Source organism: Sardina pilchardus, chromosome 12 (genome assembly GCF_963854185.1).
Source record: "Sardina pilchardus chromosome 12, fSarPil1.1, whole genome shotgun sequence".
In the NCBI taxonomy this organism is placed as follows: Eukaryota; Metazoa; Chordata; class Actinopteri; order Clupeiformes; family Clupeidae; genus Sardina; species Sardina pilchardus.
Window position 1 is genome coordinate 5847490 of NC_085005.1, and position 20003 is coordinate 5867492.

General features: G+C 42.1%; 1 protein-coding gene across 1 annotated transcript; it reads right to left on the reverse strand.

Annotated features, from left to right (window-relative positions):
* Nucleotides 1-28: 28 nt before the first annotated feature.
* On the reverse strand, nt 29-8299 carry serinc1 (serine incorporator 1). Its single transcript, XM_062551649.1, has 10 exons — nt 8148-8299; nt 5542-5703; nt 5124-5317; nt 4702-4781; nt 3745-3882; nt 3200-3369; nt 2669-2759; nt 2272-2413; nt 1666-1893; nt 29-1288 (listed from the first exon to the last, which is right to left on the reverse strand). Exons 1-10 carry the CDS (start codon nt 8184-8186, stop codon nt 1150-1152), a joined length of 1383 nt encoding a protein of 460 aa, XP_062407633.1. The 5' UTR covers nt 8187-8299; the 3' UTR covers nt 29-1149.
* Between the last annotated feature and the right edge of the window lie 11704 nt (nt 8300-20003).

The window sequence follows — 20003 nt, forward strand, 5'->3', positions numbered from 1 at the left end:
TTCTTGAACATATAGGCCATATGACAAATACATTTTTGTCAGTTTATTGAAGGTACAATACAATGCACTTAATAAAAGGCAAAAACCACGAGTCTAGAGGAACAAGCAGTTAACGATGAGCTGACTAACACTTGTACCTGCCCCCATGCAAGAACACGAGGGCACACAATAGTAGTAGGCGAAAAGCATTCTAATGCTACTTAGCTTATCACAAAAAGTAAAGGAGGAATTTCTGTTCCAGTGCAAAACATTAACAAAAAAACATCTTCAATAGTTAAATAAAATAAGTCATTGGTAACACACACATCTAACCTGTGCAAGTTGCAAAATGGTTAGCACTGTGACATCATCTTGGTCAAAAGACCCCCACTCCCAAAAATCTCCCGTTTGTTTTATTTGGTGCGAAATGATAAAATATGCACAGCAAAACAACTACTTGTGTATGCAGTGGTAGCGGTTACATGCTAATGCCATGTCAGAGAAGTTACTCATGCTAACTTCTAACGCAGAAATACAACAGATTGCTCTTCATAAATGAATGGAATCTAACCCCGATACTATACAAAGAGCAATCACATCTCTACAACCCATACTGTAGGTAGTTAAATAAGGAGGAAATAAATCATTAACCAAATAGAAATCCTAACCATTCTTAAATCCTTAATTCCCTTATTTTAAAATAATTTCTTTAGGTAGAAGTGAACAAATTCTGCCTGAGAAAATAAAATACACCGTCCCCTTCTTGCTAAAACGTCTTTTTAGCTTCATACCAAGCCTTTTGCTGGAGATCAAACTTAGTCTGATCACATAATCCACTTAGTTTTCCAAAAATCTCTGCAACCCTTGACTTCATACTTGACCTTTTCGCTTTGATCAAAACACACAAAAAACACCACTACATTTGATAAAACATGCAGTTGTTAGAAAGAGACTATGGGGTTTTTTTTTGTTTGTTTTTTTTGGGGGAGGGGGGGTTAATGGGGTAGACAGCTGCTGGGAATGAACGCACACAATACTGTATTTACAAGTTTAAGGGTCATGCCCCTTGGCTAATGACACGCAGCTGCTTATTCACAACAGTGACGGGGGAGCTCGACTTGAGGCGGCTCGTGGGATGCGTTTGATGATGTTGGCGAGGGCGGCCTTTGATCAGTCAAAGTCGCGGTTGGTGAGGACCAGAGGGGCCACCAGGGTCCAGACATACAGGGCGATGCAGATCCAGCTGGAGGAGATCTTCACCCACACCGATGGCCACTTGCTGGTCATGGTCTCGTAGTTGGCATCAGGGCTGGGAGTGGGGAAAGAGGAATGAGAACTTCAGAAAAGGCTCCTCACTTTATCAAAGATTTGTTTTTTTGTCTTGTTTGACTTTTAGACTACAAGAAATATCTGCTAAATACTTTGTGGTGAAAATCATGATCTATTCAATGGAACAAATAAGAAAAAACAAAACCTCAAGAACATCTTTAACAGTCATTGGCCAGGTGTCCCAGATTCGTTAAGAAGCTCTTAAGTGCTAAGAACTTCTTAGGAGCGCTCTAAGAACGTTGTAAGAACGCTCCTAAGAAGTTCTTAGCACTTAAGAGCTTCTTAACGAATCTGGGAAACGCGGCCATTAACAGTCAGGGAATGTCCCACCATAACATTTGGCGGTCAGACACATACCTGTACCAGTTGGTGAGAGTCATCATGATGTAGAGCGAAGCCAGGAACAGCATGAAGTGGAAGAAGGAGTAGCTGTAGGTGACGCCGTCCTTCTCGTTGTCCACAGCGCGGCTCATGCCATCTCCCTCCTCAAAGCTCTCTGCATGGGAAGGCCCGTCCTCGATCAGGGCCGACTCGTCGCTGGTCAGCGTCAGCTTGTTGACTTGAGTGTTGGAGGAGTTGCGGATGCTGCGGTGGGCCAAAACAGAATAAAAAGCGGGTGTGCGTGAATGACAATGAGAAGATCAAAGTGAGAGGACACCATGGATTACTTGAAACTCAATGTGCCGAATCAAGAGGCTTTGTTGGATGGCTGAGTTTAAGCGGAGCGTTGGCCTTTAAATGCCACTGAAGCTCCGGTACGAAAGGGCACATCTCCAGAGTGGGATTATGCACAGTCTTGGACAACAACTGAGTTTCTGATCAGAGATTCACCACTGAAAAGTCAAATGCAGTCAAGGACTCTTGTCTGTTCTTGGATTAAATCTAAAAGACCAAGAGATTGGTATAACTGACTTGAATCAACTGGGTTGCCTACTATTGATCACCATGTGGCTCTGCACTCACCTGGAGTACAAGACACACATCAGGAAGAGGATCAACCCCACAACCCCCTGCGCATCCCACCACTGGACCACGTGGTCCTGGCTGCCAGGGCTGGTGCTGTTGAGGCCGATGATGCCAAGGAGACTCGGGTTGCAGTTCCTGTCTGAGAAACAGAAGGGACACCCTCACTTTCTAGTCACCAACAACAACAGGAGCAAAGCTTAATCGTGGACTTCATTTATACACCCCTTAACCAAGTTTTGACTTAAATTCTCTAAGAAGTACAAAGGACAGCTCAATGAACAAGGTGGCAAAAGAAGCAAGTGTCAAGGTAGAATCCCTTTTGGATACTCTGCTAGTCATACAAATGTCAGGAGGAACTGAACAACACAACTATTCATCCAGAGAAGATCCCTACCAGGCTCATTGGTCATGGCAGACCAGGTCAGGTACATGGTGTACAGGGTGACCAGGGAGGACTGCAGCAGACCAGACCTGGGTTGGGCCTCCTACCGGTGGAACCAAAGAACACCACATCAGTTTACAGAGCAGGAACAGAATAGTAACAGACAGATACAAGACCTTCTATCTACCTATTTTGAATAGTACAATTGTTTTTTTATTGTTTTGTTGGGTTTTTTAAGTAACAATTTGGCCAATAACCAATGCTGATATCTTTTTCTGTTTGTTTACATATTCCCTATAGTAGAGTGAAAGTCTTACAATTGATACAGCATGAAAAATAAACATCAGCCACTGCAATCAGTAAATGTCATATATCAATGTTCAGTAAACAAGGCCGATATTGGCCAATATCTTGGTGTGTCTCTAGTAGTAATGGTGTTGGTTGATTCAATTTGACAATAATTTGGCAATATTTTGATAGAATCTGTCCCTGTGTGTGTACCTAGTAGTAATGGTGTTGACTGATTCAATGTTGAAGAGTTACCTGGATCTTGGGCAGAATGGACAAGACTGACACGCCCACACAGAACAGCATGTTGATACTGATGAAGGTCTTGTTCTCAGCGCAGCCGTCGGTGTGAGTGTAGTACACGTAGAACATGACCAACGAGATCAGCGAGAGGACGTAGTTCATGGCCGTAGCAGACAGAAGGGCTGTGAAAGGTGAACATGCATACAGTTTTAATGTAAACCACTTAGTAGACAATAGCTTGTGATATGTCCAAGAGAAATAGAAAAGAATTACTGGATGAATGTAGTTTCATAAAACGATAGCAGCATCTGTGCATTAGAACAGCACTTTGGGCAACTGATTTATCACTTTCAAAAAGCCAGCCGCCATAGCTCTGATCTAAGATGCCAATCCTTTCTAACCGTGCCAAGGAAGCGTGACCACATCTTTTAAACCCTTTCCAGCTGATCTGTGACTAAGGGCTCATGAGAAGCCCAGATGGCTGGTGTCTTCTCTCTCTCTCTCTCTCTCTCTCTCATTCCCTCCCTCCCTCCCTCCCTCCCTCTCGTCTCTCATACCTGCATACCAGCAGCGCGAGTTCCCCTCCTCCATCTTCTCCACCCAGGACTCGTTCCAGGAGTGGGCAAAATCGATCAGCAGCACCAGCTGGATGAGGATGAAACAGAAGGCTCCGGCCATGCCCACATAGAACCAGACTGCAAGAGACGAGGGAGCAAGAAGAAGAGCGGTGAGTGACCACAGCATCGAGACACTGCGCCAGGCTTGGCCATTCCTTTAGTCTGCGGCTGGACAGCGGGTGCAGGCGGAGGACAAGGTTGAGTAAACTGGCATTACTGGCATTGAGTAAAGAGCATATGTGACTTTGTACTGGTCATCTTTTCCATGTAAGAAATGGGCCACTCTAGTGGCCAACGGTATGCCACCTTTGGGTGCACAACACCTGTTAGGCAGCTGCTTAATTGGTCATGTGATAAAAGACCCTTCTCTATGTACTCTCATTGCCTGATGGAGATCCACATGGATCGAAACGTTGCCTTTTTAAATGAATAAAAGATTTATACTTTTGGAGCTATAACAGTGTGCAGACCATCTCCTCTCTACTGAGTAAACTGGCAGCACATTTCACATTTTTGGTCTAGGCCTCTCCCCATGCATATAGTTAAACCTCAGTTATTAAGCACAAGCTACTAAGCTGACTCTTCTATCTGTATGGACAAAGTGTTGGCAGCTGTGCAACTGCGCTATAGCTGAATATGGTCAGAGTAAGTGTAGCTTCCCTTATTCAGCAGGGCGCATGTTATTAGGAGAAGTGCCACTCAAGAGGCTTTCATGAATAAAACCATGAAAATCCAACTACAAGGCTCTCTGGGGTTGATCAATTTACATTAGTGAACTAAGTGCTGACTGGCCGTGAAAGCTTGTCTCAGACCAGCGACAGGACCTTCAAGAGCAAGTTTTTCATACATCACTCCATCAGGAAATAAATCACTGAATGTGCATCCATGGCTATTTACCAATAGTAAATGGACCCTCAGGGATGAAGAATGCTCCAATGGTAATGGCGGTGGCAATGGCAAACTTGAAGAACCAAAACCTGCAGAGCAAGACCAAAGTTACGACAACAAATGTCAAGGAACACCCATTAATTACTGCTTGCCAAGTAAGCGAGCTTTATACTGTTAATTGAGCTAAGCTGTTCTACTTTTTGAGTAGATAAGATAAGCCTCTTTTACGTAAGATCACACCATCAACTATTGGAATGTTGTTATATCATTGTACTTGTACTCTGCACAATGACAATAAAGTTGAATCTAACCTGATTTCAATTATAAGCCTAGGCCACTATGAAAGAAACCAAAACAAACTCCAATAGCTGGTTTAGTTGCACCCTCAGTCTCAAGAACTGAGAGCTGAGATTGAGTGTGTCCACACCTACCCATTGTGTAGGGCCGCTCGAGGATCCTGGCTACTCCTGACCTTGATGGTGATGAGGGAGAAGAGCAGGAAGAACATGGCCATACCGAAGCACACCCGGTACACCGCCTTGTAGCCGACCAGCACGTCGCAGTTCACATGGCCCTCCACTCCAGGGATAGAGGTGCCCATTCCTCCATCACAAAAGCCCGGTATCTGCGAATCAGAGAGGGCAATGCTACTAATAGACATTCAGCAACCAAACCAACCATATGTGATGTGAGACACATATCTGGACAAGCATCTGCTAAGCACCACTACCATAACCATAGTGACACACACACACTAACAGCCTACATAGTGACACACACACACACACACACACACACACACACTTCAGATTCACTGCACAAGATTTTCAGGTGAGCATTTTTCCTCACCTTTTTCAGCTGCCCCTCCATCCCAGGCATGAGCATGATGCAGGCGATGGCCACCCCCAGCAGCATGAAGAAGGCATAGATGAGCCGAGTGACCGTGGAGTTGTTGCCACTGGGGCAGCACCTGCACAGCAGACAGGGGGCGCTGCCACACAGACAAGGGATCTGCGGAGGCAACAAAAGTGGGTCAGAGTTGCGCACACTGTGTGTGTGTGTGTGTGTGTGTGTGTGTGTGTGTGTGTATGTGCGTGTTCACCTGAAGTGAAAGGTGCGTTTACACAGAGTTATCTAGGTCAGAGCCACACTCTAGGTCAGAGCCACAAGTGAAAGGGTGCATTTACACTGAGTCAGCTCAATAGATGAGTTGATTTTAGATTAGATTGTATTAGATTAGATTCATGGTCATCGTGCAGACACACAAAGACAACGAAACGCAGTATTTCATGGCTGGATGGACCTGAGACCTTCTCAGACCTTAGCCAAAATAAAAGGCATAATTAGATGAGGAAGGACAGCTTCACTTTAGAAAGCAAAGTATAAGCTATTACACTTGTTTCTGCTGGTGCACGTCCTGAAGAATTTGAATGTGTTGTTACACTTGCCAACAAGAATAGTAGCGTATGATATTTGATGCTTTAGGCTAAGTACTATGAGAGATTCACATAGGCCCACTTGGTAGGCTGGGTAAACCCAGCCTGATCTGCCGGCAATTGGATTTTGCCCTGCAGCTCGGGCTGGAAACCTGCACATCTATCTCTCCTGCTTCCTGTCCACGTTTCCTGGGTCCAATCACAAATTGACTTATCCACCAGGTGCACCCGGATCGTTGGTCTGATTGGTTGACGGACTATCCAAGTTTCAGGAGTCATTTGAACTATATCACGCCTCTTGTGCAGTAGAAATAAAGCACAGACTACCCAGACTAATGATCAATCTTAAAATATTGAACTTAGTATGGTGATAGCTATCAGCAAATCTTTTTTTCAATAAAGCAGCTGTAACGTAGAACTGTATGTGAAAATAGTATTAGAATTTAGGGTCAAGCCTAAAAGACATAATTGAGTCAAACATCTTATATTAAAATGTGTTAGTTAAAGTTGTAGCTTTCCTTGTTTCATTGATCTAGATTCACTGTGTCAAGCTTCTTCTTACTCTCACAAAAGAAAGAAATATTCCAGAAATGGAATTGGAAATAGCACACCAAACTAAAATGTAAGCACCGTAATTTTCAGACCCTTTTCCTCTCATAGATATACACACAGTAGTATGTATTCATGAGCAATGGCCACAGCAAGCATACAAGAGCTATCAGAGATTTACCTAGAGTTTGCATAACAGTCACACTAATTCTTTAGAGCGCCTAGTTTAGACGTCAAATCCACATAAAAATAGACCTGGCATGAGTCTCTTAAAAAGGAAGTCCAAGCACAAACTTGTAACTCTTCGTTGACAATTATGCTGACTTAATTGCATGTTCATTTCGCAAGAGGTCAATGTTATTTACACATAACAAATTTAGCTAGTTCACCATGTGTTAGGTGCAGACATCTGATCTCTTGTTTACAAATGTAACTGACGCAATAGCACAGCCACACTGGTTGAATGGTTTGGCACTGCCAGGGCAGATTCATGTCAGTTAAGTCAAGCACTAACTTGTAAGATAAAATAGATATAACTAGAAAATGATAACAAATGTATTGATTCAGTCGATATGTGTTGAACATTACCCAAATAAAAAAGTAGCCTGTTAGCGTTAGCTAACGTTAACGTGAATGATCATTTTATGCATTAAGATTTGAAATTAGCCACCAAGCAAGTGAGCTATCATTATAGCCAGACAGCATTCTTTCTAAAGACAACACACAATCAACTAAATGGCGTTATTCCGCAGAGATGACTAGTGTTTCTAATGTCGACGCAGTCAGGTTAGGCTGTGCCATCTCTGACTAACGTTATAATCAGGCTAATGTTAACCTTTCATTCAGCTAACGTCAACGTTCCCTATCAATAGCACGCAAGCTAAGAGGTTACATTAGCCAGTTTATTATTGTAAATGCCGGATAATAATACTACAGTAATCGCAAGGATTACTGTATATTTTAAGTTGAAGAACTCTAGACCACATTAAGATCATGACCAAACAATTCACATGAATGTCATCAACGATGCAGGGGTGAACCACCCTGTTTTCACAGCCATGGGTGACACAAATGTTTCCGACCACAATGTTTTGCTAGCTAGCTAGTGATAACTTAGCATTTTACAGGCCTAACGTTACACAGCAACAGTGGGGATGTGTTAGCAATTTAGTCCTAGAAAAAATATCGTGCCGTAAAACTTTTAAAAGTTACTCGGCGGGATACCAAACACTAAATATCCGATATGTATGTAAATGGACAAGGTAGATGTTGATAACGTCATGTGTATTTGTTGTCTCTTGTATCCCTGTATCCGTCTACGTCTGACGTTAGCATAGCATGAGCGAGGATGTTAGCCTGCTACAAATTCGTTGGACGATCCCACTGTGAAATCAGCCGACGACAACAGGCGGAAAATGAAGAAAAATAACAAAGCTCGCTCTCTTACGTTTTATAACAAGTATTGCTTACCCAGCTTGCCATGGAGCAAAGCCCTAAAACGGCCCCCATGTTGACAGCGTGAATTCGGGCTTCTCTAGCGTAAAAGATGGATGCTGCTTCTGCTTCGCTTCTCTTCTGTTTACAAGTCTGCTCCCACTTCCGTTTAATCTCAAGCAAAGCCTTCGCCTATGACACACTTCCTGTATTATGCGCTGAATATTTAGTGTGCTTGCAAAAGCACACTATTGTTCTTCCTATTATTATTATCAAATTTATTTATCTTGCAGAACATTTTTGTCTCCCTATCTTGTCCTAGGGATTTGGAGCTAGAGACGCCGTTCCACTTCTCACGCGTGCGTCCTGATGCGAGGATGGTGGCTTGTATAAAGCTTTTCGATACGCCTTGTCGTTCTCCCGTTATTCCAGTTTTTCCGGTCGATTTTTCCCCATAGGAATGAATGGAAAAGCGACTTTTGAGCGCTGATGCCCACACATTTTTCCACCTGTAGCCCAAACCGTAAGACATAAAGTCATGAAATTTGGTATGCTGATAGAGGAGACTACCCTGATTGACACCACCAGGTTTCATGCTCGCCACTCTCACGCTCTAGCGCCACCAACTGGTCAAAGATGGAAAACATGTTCATGCCCGTAACTTTTGATCCGTATGGCCGATATTGATAAAACTTATACCATTGGAATCCTCTGACTCAGCTGATTCCAACGCACCATGTGATGTAATTTTCCGCCATGATGGATTTTCCGCCATTTTGAATTTTGTTCAAAGTCAAAGTAAAGCTACCCTGGCCGCATAGTTTATCCGAATCGTCATGAAACTTGGCACGCGTGATCTACAGACCAAGGTGGATCAACCGCCTTGATTTCGTCTTCATACGTCCAAGCGTTCGCCTGTGATAACCAATTAAATTCAGCGAGCGAAGCCGCCAAACAGGAAGTGCGCCTATCTTGGATATGCTGTGACGTATGAAAGCCATATTTGGTGGGATGACTTGAGACCCCATTCAAAGCACCCCCAATAAATTTGGTGTTATTTGGTCTGTCGATGGCTCTATAATTAGCAAAAACGTGAGTGTTGGTGAATGTATACTATTAATCGGAATAGCTCATCTTAAATTGCTTTAGGTCATGCCAAAAGGACATTTCAGAGTGATTTAAGATACAATGTTGATATTTAAAAAAAAAAATCTATTTATTGCCATTCTTGTAAGAGGTACTGATGTGTACGCCACAGCACAGCATAGGGAGGGAAAGTGAAAACCAGCGCCCCAAGTGGTTGCGTTCCTATCGAAGAGCAGCTCCAATGTTAAGTCCCATAGACCGACTTTTCAAAAAAATACTACGCAGCTATACCAGCGATCTTATCCACCAAAAATATTTTTCAGTCGGCATACTGTAATAATCTACTAACTGTGAAAATATCAGACTCTATTTCGCCTTATTTAAAAAAAACGTAATTGCTCGTTTCATTTCATAAATGGACTACAACTTCAAGTGACGTGACACCCTTCGACGACGTTACTCACCTAGCATGGTTTGTTTATTAGCCTGTTAGCTAGTTGGTTAGTTAGTAGACAATCACACTTACTGCCAGCTCTTGTGTGAGTAGGAGCACAACACAAGTTATCCCAACATAAAGGTAATTACCACGCGGTTTACATCGCTCTCTGTTATTACAAAAATATGATAAGCAAGTTAAGCAAATTGCCGTTTTTATCAGTTGGAGATGGAGCGCCCAAACTGGTGACGTCAAATGCTACTGTAGCTAGCTACTGTAGTTCGTTATCACCATGTTACAAACAAACTCAAAACAATTAAACTGATCCTAAAAAATAAAGTATGACCACTAGAAGCAATAGAGCTGACCTACATGGATAGCATATTGAAGGCATTTAACTAACTTCCGATCGTGGGCCGAGATGTATTTTTTCTAAAAGAAAATCCCATCCTCTCCCGCTAGCCTCTAGGAACGCAACCACCAGATGGCGATGAGATTACTTTCCCTCCCTATTGTTCTAAGTCTGACGCATACAGTTCAATGACATCATGATTTCAAACTCGATATTACTCAATCCTCGATTAACTGACATGGGATGATCCGCAGAGGTACACCAATGGTGTAATTCTAGGCTTGTCCGCATCGTTGTCTCACCTTGAGACTGGGTATTTCTTAGAGATGCCATGGTCCCGAGGGACAAGTATGGACTTACTCGCTGTTGAATACAATGTGTGTTCAGTTGTTATATATAGTAGACAATCACACGATGTTTCTCAGTGACGGTGTGTTTTGGATCATTTGTATTGACCTGAGCATTCTGGGTATTTCACTCAGAGGATCATATGACACCCCACAAAGCAGGCGAAATACCGGAAGTAGAGTGATGTGCGTGAGGCAACGAGGATTTTAATTAGAATGTAGTCCTATGGAAATCGCAGTTACACTTTCAACAGTAAGTGTGTTTAGACTTCGAATTTCGTCACATAATTTATATCATAGCCACCTAAGAGTTTACCAAAGATAACGTTGTTGTCCATTTCAATTTAATAAATGTTTCTGAATTTGGGGAGGTCTCCTTATGGAGGTTATGGGGTTATGTTTTCCATGTATTCCTGTAGGAAAAGGTTGTGGCTTACACTTTCATAAAGTTTGTATATTTACACTTCAAATTTCGTTACACCATTTATATCATAGCCACCCTAAGGTTTAACAAAAATAACAACGTAGTCCAATGTTATTTTAATGCATTTTTCGGAATTTGAGAGGTCTAGTTATGAGGGTAGGTTAGCTAACTGCAGTTCAAATGCTAATCGCGACTAGCATCGCTAGTTGGTTTCAACTTTACCGAGGCTGTTTATACTGAATTGCAACTGCTGTTATGAAGACAGTTTGGAGCCTGGCAGACGTGAAGGCAGTGAAAGGTAATGAAATGCATGGTCCAAGTAGCCTGGGAAGCCGTCTAGTTATGAGGGTAGGTTACCTAACTGCAGTTCAAATGCTAATCGCGACTAGCATCGCTAGTTGGTTTTAACTTTACCGAGGCTGTTTATACTGAATTGCAACTGCTGTTATGAAGACAGTTTGGAGCCTGGCAGACGTGAAGGCAGTGAAAGGTAATTAAATGCATGGTCCAAGTAGCCTGGAAAGCCAAACTATGTTAACTGTAGCCTAAGTTTAATATGGAACGAGTATGTGTTGCTGATATCATTTCGCAACTCATCGAGCTAGCAAGTCAAGCTAGTCTACATCAGGCAGTGCATAGATAATATTATTACACTTTTTTACAGTCAATGAAGCACCAAGTGAAAGTCAATGTTTGCTTTATATCCAGTGGCAGTGGTGCTGATGTCGTTTGAATAAGTACAGTAAACTTAGTCAGAAGATCTAAAAATATTTGCATTCATGCTAGCTGTATGGTCTATGTGCCACCTATGAATCCCCCTGTTGCAAGCTGCTGCCAAGTAGGCTGGTCATGTCTAAAGCGTGATTATTTTCAATAACTACTCCTCCTGATTGATTGTCATTGACACCGTCAGGGTATGGCTTACCAAGACAGGGAGAAAGTAAGCTGTGTATGGCAGGTGCGTGTGGTAGGCTAGGCAAGGCAGTGCTATTCCATGTAAACTGCAGTGGTGGACTGCGTGATCGCTGGTCAGGCCACCCCCAACCAGCAAAATGTGACGTGATATATATCTATATGTCTATATACTGTATCTATCTAGGATATCTGTATATATCTATGTATCTATCTATAATCTGCACTTTTTACTGCTGAACCGTGTCTTGCCCGTTTCTCTTTACTCCTCTCTCATGTCAATCTCAAGGGGGCTTGTTCAGTGGTCCCCAACGTGACGCAATAGAGTACATTGAGGGGGAAAGAAGAATCATTGCAAACCTCAAATCATTGCAACATCAAATAGGCCTACAATGGATAACAGTTTAGATGAGTAGTACCTAATGCAAATTTGTTTAATAATGCAAACCTTGCAATACGGCCTTTAACATATGTGATATTTTGGATACCCATTTCATTGCAGAGGATAGGGTAATTGTGTTTGAAGGGGACGTGACTTAACATAGGCTATAATTAACTATTTTTACGACTTGATTCAAAGCAAGGTCGGGGGCATATTTTTTTTTTTTACAGTTAAGAGTTTTCCGACACTCAATGTGTCGCTACCATGGCAGGATTTTTCTGCTTGGCTTTCGTTATGAAGCTTGACTTGACCTGTCATCGATGCTGCCCCGTCAGTGCAAACTACGCATATCCCTGCTAACTTAACTGGAAAGCTATACTGGACGCGTAACTGAAGCGTTCCGTTCGCGACGCGTACAATTCATTTTAGATGACTGGTCCATCTCCCACATCTGTTATAGCTACTTTAATAGTGGAAGCTAATTCAACACTTCAGTTCTGCACCGGATGTAGCTCCCCTGTACGCTCATGATTTGTAAAGCAGGCAACAATTCTGTTACCCTGAACATCTCATCTCCAGTAGCATTGTCCAGTTCTTTGCCAAATAAAATGATCTGAAATCTCATCATCCACGTATCTCACGTTAGCGATCAACTGGCAAGGCCAACTGGTCAGTGGAGTTTTTCCATTTCTTATGCAGCATCTGGCCCTAGCATCACTTTAACCATTTGCAGGCTAGAATGAGCGACTCTGTTAAATTGTGTGGCTTTTTTAAATTTAGCAAACAAATCTGAAAAACGAGCCACACGCACAATAGAAAGCATAGCATTCAGTGTCTTTGTTCTGGTGCAGCACATTCCGAGGTTCATGTGGAAGCGAATGCACTCTCTTTAAAAACATATCCATTGCGTGCACCTGCATTCTGCCGTCTGCTGTCAATACAGAACAACAAACAAACAAACTTAATGTTAACGAAGTTGTTAACATTACGCCCTGAAGTAAAGTAAACTGTAGCCTATTGTTGTTTGTGCTGCAAAGAAAACTTGAATTGATATAATTGCAATATAATTATTATGGCCAAATTTATTTTTATGAAATGATATATCATAGCAGGTAGAAGTAACTGTAGTCACTTGACATTTCTGAGGATTTACATATTTCCATCAGGGCAGTGGTATAGAAATTCTTCAGTGGAGGGACCACACTAGTTAATCACGCCATCAACACCTTCTTACCTTTTCTTCTGTTATTACTATTCTTTAACTTTATGGTAGAAAGTGAGTCCAGCAAATTGAGAACCTAGGATCCTGTTTATGTTTATGAATGTGACTCCAGTATATGTTGAGACATAAGAGTGGAAAAGGGGGTTACATTTATATAATGCAAATGATTATGTTAACAATGTCATCGAATATGTTGTACAAACAAGAAGAGCGAAATGGTAAACTTTTAAGAAATCATCATCCACATCATAGTATGATGCTGTGTGGGGTTATGGACTTGACAGTTTTGCATGGAATTGCCCATGCAGTATATACATATTTAAGCAATATAGCACGAGTGGGAGTGGGTTGTTGCTAGATATTCCCACGGGTGTTGTTCGGCCGTAGCCTCCGGCCTCGAGGCTACGGCCGAACAACACCCGTGGGAATATCCAACAACAACCCACGATCACGAGTGCTATATTGCTTTTATACAACAATTCTACCACTTCTTTTTTGTGCTAATTTCCCATTATCATGTAAACGTTTAAATCGCTAAAACTGTCTTGTTTGTAGAACTAACTTCTCTCCGCCACAAATTTCTACTTCATGCAGGACAAACTGCCGTTACTAGTTCTAAATGGATGGTTGCTATGGCCAAAGGCCAGTCGTTAGTTCTAAAAGCACGTTGCTATGGCCAAAAGCCAGTCGTTAGTTCTATCTCTCCCGTTGTCAAGCAATGTAGAATCTAGCCTAATAAACGTTAGCTCGCATTGCGTCTGGTTAGGACATGCTTTTAGCTTTGAAACATCACTATTTTACTTAGCCTACATGCCATCCAACTAGCTAATATCCACCTCCGTCATATTCTATGTTCTGAGCGTCTGTATTTCAGCTTGGATGCAACGTGACAGTTCGGTTTACACTTGACAATTTGACATTGTATCGCGGAGTGATTTATTATTAGCTGTGAAAAGTCCGAGTGGATTATCGTGGGATATCTCAACTCATGGAACGTCTCTCGGCCAATCAGAAACAAAGAAACCGCTTCATAGAACCCAATTGTTGTATAATAAGATTTGACACATTGCAGTTTTTTAATGGTGGGGTTATTTATAAATCAAAGAATTGTGGGTAGATGTGGGTGAACTGTGCAAGATGCAGTTTGTGGACATGAGGCAGACGTAACAGACAGATATTTGTGTTTGAGGGGGTGATGTGTATGTGTGTGTGTAAGTGTGTGTGTGTGTGTGTGTTTATGTGAAAGTCTTCGTTGCTGGTCAACTCAGCGACATGCAGTTTGTGGACAAGAGGCAGATGTAACGGACTGACGTTTCTGTTTGAAAGAGTTGTTTGTGTGTGTGTGTGTGTGTGTGTCTTTGTTGCCGGTGTACAGTATTTCTGAATATGAATGCTGTCTGGACAGGAAATGGCACAGCTTTTATCACATGCAACCAATCCAAAATCGATTTCATATTCAGAAACGTTAACCAGTAACAGCCTGGTTGCTTTGACATATCAAAACCAAATTTTATCCTATTACATCATTTGAACAGGTGAGTCGTCCTGTTTATTTTACCATCCATTTGAGGCTATAACACATTGCAACTTATTCAACAGTGAGTAAACTGCGGATGTTCCCGCATAACAGAATAGCTATAACATTAGGCTACTCGTATTTGTTCTAGAAACATGTCTAGTTCCTTAGGCTCCCTCCTTCCTTCAGTGGTTACGTGTTTCATGCTGGCTACACGTGAACAACTCATACTTAATTCAACACAAGGTCTTCAGACCTTAGAGGTGTACATTTCATTTTCATACATCAAAGCGTTAGCCCTTGACAGCCAATCAAATTCTATGTTGAAGCGTCCAAACAGGAAGTGAGGTCAAATCTCGGAGACGCTTTGAGGTATTGAGACCATATTTGGCGGCATGATTTTGGACACCATCCAAAGTAGCCTCAGTAAATGTGTTGTAATTTGGCCACTAGGGGGCGCCGCAATTAGCAAAAATGCATTTTGGCTCATATCTCTTTACGTCTTTGGGATGACATCTACATTTTTACATTGGAGGTGCTCTGGGCCATACCACTGATGAATCTAGGCAACTTGTCAGGTCAGTGTAAGAATTCGGCAATCGAGGGCAACGCCGCCAAACTCGAAGCAGCTTCGCGTCTTGGCCAAACTTTGGCGCTTTGACCTGAGGACAAGCGGTCGTGTCTCCTACCGGGCGCTGTCGTGGCGCGTCTGAGCAAGCACACTTCGCACTTTCCCACCGGGAAATGCATTCTAGTTTCACTTTATTATCAATTGTAGATGGCCTCACTACTTTCACAAGTAAATTGCAACAATTCTAACAAAACAATTCAACTTTGTAGGCATTGACATACTAACTTGTTTGGATGCTTAGCTTAAACATGGGGCCCCCAGTCATGTGCATCCAATAATCTAATTGAACAAAACTGGAAGAAAAAAGGCCAAGCCTACTGTAAATGGACGTCTGGTAGGCCTACAGAGGACTAACTCTGTCAAATCAAGTCAAGTCAAGTCAAGTTTTATATAGCGCATTTCATACACAGAGGTCAATGTGCTTTACATAAACAAAAACCAAACAGGCTAACAGCAGATACAACTCTGTTTTGAAGCTATGTCATCATGCTTGGTTTCGCATTCACATTGGAGCTCAATAGAAGGTGATCAAGACTATTTCAGAATAGAGAAGTTGGATAATAATGCACATCTCTCATATTTTGTGTCATACTGCAACTCCTTGTAAACTGCTCACTCTTCCCAAGTCCTCTCCTCTCTACCCCTTTATGCTACTCCTGTGTGTGTGTGTGTGTGTGTGTGTGTGTGTGTGTGTGTGTGTGCGTGCGTGCGTGCGTGCGTGCGTGCGTGCGTGCGTGCGTGTGTGTGTATGCTTGTGTGTGAATGTTTCCGACAAATCTCAAACAAAGAAAAAGATACTTTGGCGACAAACTAATGCAGGGATCTCAAAAGCAACTGATCGAATGGGCGTGTGTGTACACAACAGAGAGGCTGGGCTTGGTTGTGCACCTCCTTGAGACCAACATAGCACAACATTTATAATCTTCTTGGTACAACAGTTTGACAAGTTATTTGGCAAAAACTGCTTTTGGCCTTCCCAGCTTTCAGGGGGTCCCTGGGCGGTGGTCCCAAACTAAAACTGTGAAGAGAATGAATTAGATGTGAGATAAACAGATGAGTCTTAAAACGTTTCCAATCACAAGAATGCATACTAATCATTTCCACGACCATTCTCTTATGCGTTGCCTCTCTGCTTATAGCAAGACTTTCTGAGTCTTGGCAGTTGTCGGTTGTCTGAGTGATCAGATTTCAGTTGTGATTTAATCAGTGAGCGGTGATACTCGAGAGCAACCGATAGATTGTTTATGCTGGTCACAGCTCATCCTGGATCACTTTGTTTAAGTTTAAGTAGGCCTATGAGTTGAGTAGCCAATTTTATTTTAGGCTTACATGTTTGGGTGGAAGCTTTAGAGAACAATCTAATCAAAGAGATCAGAGTATTTCAGGAAAGCGACAGACAATCGGTCTCTATTCCATTATCAGATTGTTTTTTGTTGTTGTTGTTTTTTTTACAATGCCAGATGGGATTATGGCCTTCCTGCTCAGTCTATAGCCTACTTAGAGTAACATTGACAATGAGCGCTTGCATCAATTTCCTTCATAAACTATAACACATAGTGAAAGAGCCATTTGTTATATGGGCAAAACAACCTCCACTTGTCCTGTATGCATAGTCTGTCACCCTTAGCTTGTTCCAATGAGGGTTTGCTAATCTAGGAGGACAGCAGGAGCAATAACAAACAGAAGGTAGAAATGATTGGGCTAATTGCATGAACCCCAAACAATGCATGCCGACTTCTAATGTTGTCATTTTGTCTTGGGCATTCTGCAGCTGTGTATTGTTTTCTGATAGTCTGAAAAAGCATGTTTAATGATCATAATTGATGAATTACTTTCACTTCCCGTTGTGCTTTATCTTGCTAAAATCATAGATTATGAAGCTCATCATAAATAAGTTGTATCAAGGTGTATTGCCAACTTGCCAATGTTAGAAAGGAATAGTTGGAAACATTTTGTTCATTGAGGATGAACAAACATCATGAAAACATAATGCATCAAATCAGAACCATGCATCGCTTTAATTTACTATGATAACAGAGTGTAGTCTGCACTATATAAATAAAATATTGACTTACTGACTGACTGACTGACTTACTTACTTACTTACTCACCCTGTTGGCAATGTTTCAAAGTCAGAGAAAACTAAAACTTTGAATAAGGCTGGGGTTATTCCACTTCACCTCTGATTATTAAATACTGTAATTTTGACTAAGTGATTTGAGGACAGATTCCTTGTTTCCATGGCAGTGCTTTCACTGGGTATCAGCTCTCCATTTAGAGAGGCATCGGGTCTGTTTATTAAGCTGCACTCAAAAGCATAATATACAAGCATTTATTATTAAGCTATTATGCAGATGAAAACCTTTAGTCATAGCTTGCAACTCTTGAATTATATTATGTTGGACTCTTGCACTGTTTGGGTCCATTTGTCATTATTTTGTCATTTAAAATCAATAGAGACATAAAATATAAAAGATATTTCATAATGTCAAATTCTACCATTGGCTAGTGAGCATTTGCGTAGACAGCACACAGCTTTACAATCCTGTTTTAACAAGCCATTGAGTTCAGTTAATAAAATGTTGCATTTTTCATCACATGAGAACTTGTATTGAGAAGGTCTTTCATTGTGGAGGCCGGCAGCTCTCTGGCAGACCGACAGTCCCACGGATGCCCTGTCTCCACAAGGTCATCTACAGGAGAGGGCTAATAATATCCTCTATATTGTGGGAGAGACGAGCTCCCAGCGTAATGGAGAAGATTCCCCGATAACATTTTCCCGCTTAATTGAGACACATCTGTTGAGCCGACAGATCTCTCTCGGCTCAGCCCTCCAGTCGGAGGGGCAGTGGACGATAAGAAGGATGAGGACAGAAATAGTAACATCAACAAAGCGAGGCTCATTAATACAGTCTGTTCAGTCACCGTGGAAATGCCCCTGAAGTTTCAGACCATGCAGACGTTTGTGAAGGATATTTACTGAGGTCGTTCTTATTGCATTGTCAGGCCATTTAATTCATGGTTTCAGCAAAGTTAATGACAGGCAAAGGGACATTGTGGCTCTACAATGGCTCAAATTAATTGTATGTGTAATTGTTTGCGTTTAAGGTCGGATATTACATATTCATTTCACTAAACTAATGGGTGGCTCCTGATTTCAACAAAGGCTCTTTTATTCAACCTAGATGGTTCTGATCGTACTAATGAGACTCAGGGAAGATTAGGAACACTCCAGCCTAATTCACTCAAGCCACCTTATGTATCAATTGGCCACGAGGCCTCGGAACTTAATGCCATTTTGTATGCAAGTTTAATGATGACCACTTTGGTGAACTTGACATACATATGCTGAATCTACCAGTTACTAGGGAGACAAATGGGAATGAGTGTGTGTGTGTGTGTGTGTGTGTGTGAGAGAGAGAGTGTGTGAGTACAAGCGTTTGTGTGTGTGTGTGTGTGTGTGTGTGTGTGTGTTTTTGTGTGTGTGTGTGTGTGTGTGTGTGTGTGTGCCTCATCATGTGCCTGCAAGACCTCTCTAATTTATTACTTTAATTTCGTTCTCCTGTGAGAAATAACACTGTGGACGTCCGAACACCATTGAGGAAACATATAGCTCCCTAAGCTGTTTGTATGGTGAAATGATCTCAATACATCTGACATGAGCTCCTAACTACCTTGACTAATTGACTGAATTAGACCCACAGTATAACGATGAAAGGTAAAAGGCCTCCTCTGGATTGTCGTTGTATTCAAATATTGAATACTATCGTCATGTTATTTGGAACGCTTGTTAGGCCTTCATTTGACACTCTTCCTGACACACACACTGTAGCCTATGTCAGAGTTAGTGCGGTGTGATCCAGTGCTACTGTATCTTAAGCAATGCATGCATATTTGAAAACAATTACACCTGTGTAGATTAATTTTAGCGGTGGCTGTCAGCAAGCGCCGCTCTGCATAATTACGCACGGCTCCCGCGGTCTTGACACACGTTTTATTTTAGGCTACGCAAGTTAAGCCAGGTGATGTCATCTCCCCTGACTGTAAATCATGTTCCACAGTGCTCGTCATCCATCACCGAGCCGCACCTGAACTAATGAAGCCTACCGCTGCTGATAAAGACAGCACCATGAGACGGTTTATAAAGCCAGTCTTGGTGACCAGGGGTGTCATAATGAGATTCAACAGAAGACGGTAATGACATGTTTCAAGTTGAGGGGCAACCGTAGGGCCTACTGATACCTATATTCAAAATAGCCTGTAGGACTCGTAAGAGTGAGGCAATCAGCAGCTTTGCACTATGCAATGTAGCTTGGTGCCGTGCCCTACAGGTTATTTGCGTTACAGATGACTGCTCTGGATTAGAATGATGTTGATGTCTACTGTGGCAGTCAGATGAGCAAACATGGTATGATAGCCTACTTAATCAGACGAATGGTTTGAGCTTTTAACAACTCACCACATCCATATCCAATGAGTAGGCTATGCTGAGCAGAGCCTATCAGGAAAAAACACCACCCAGCAATCTAATCAGGTAGCAGATCCTCTCCCCTCGACACCCCCTCCAAGCACAAGGGTGCAAAG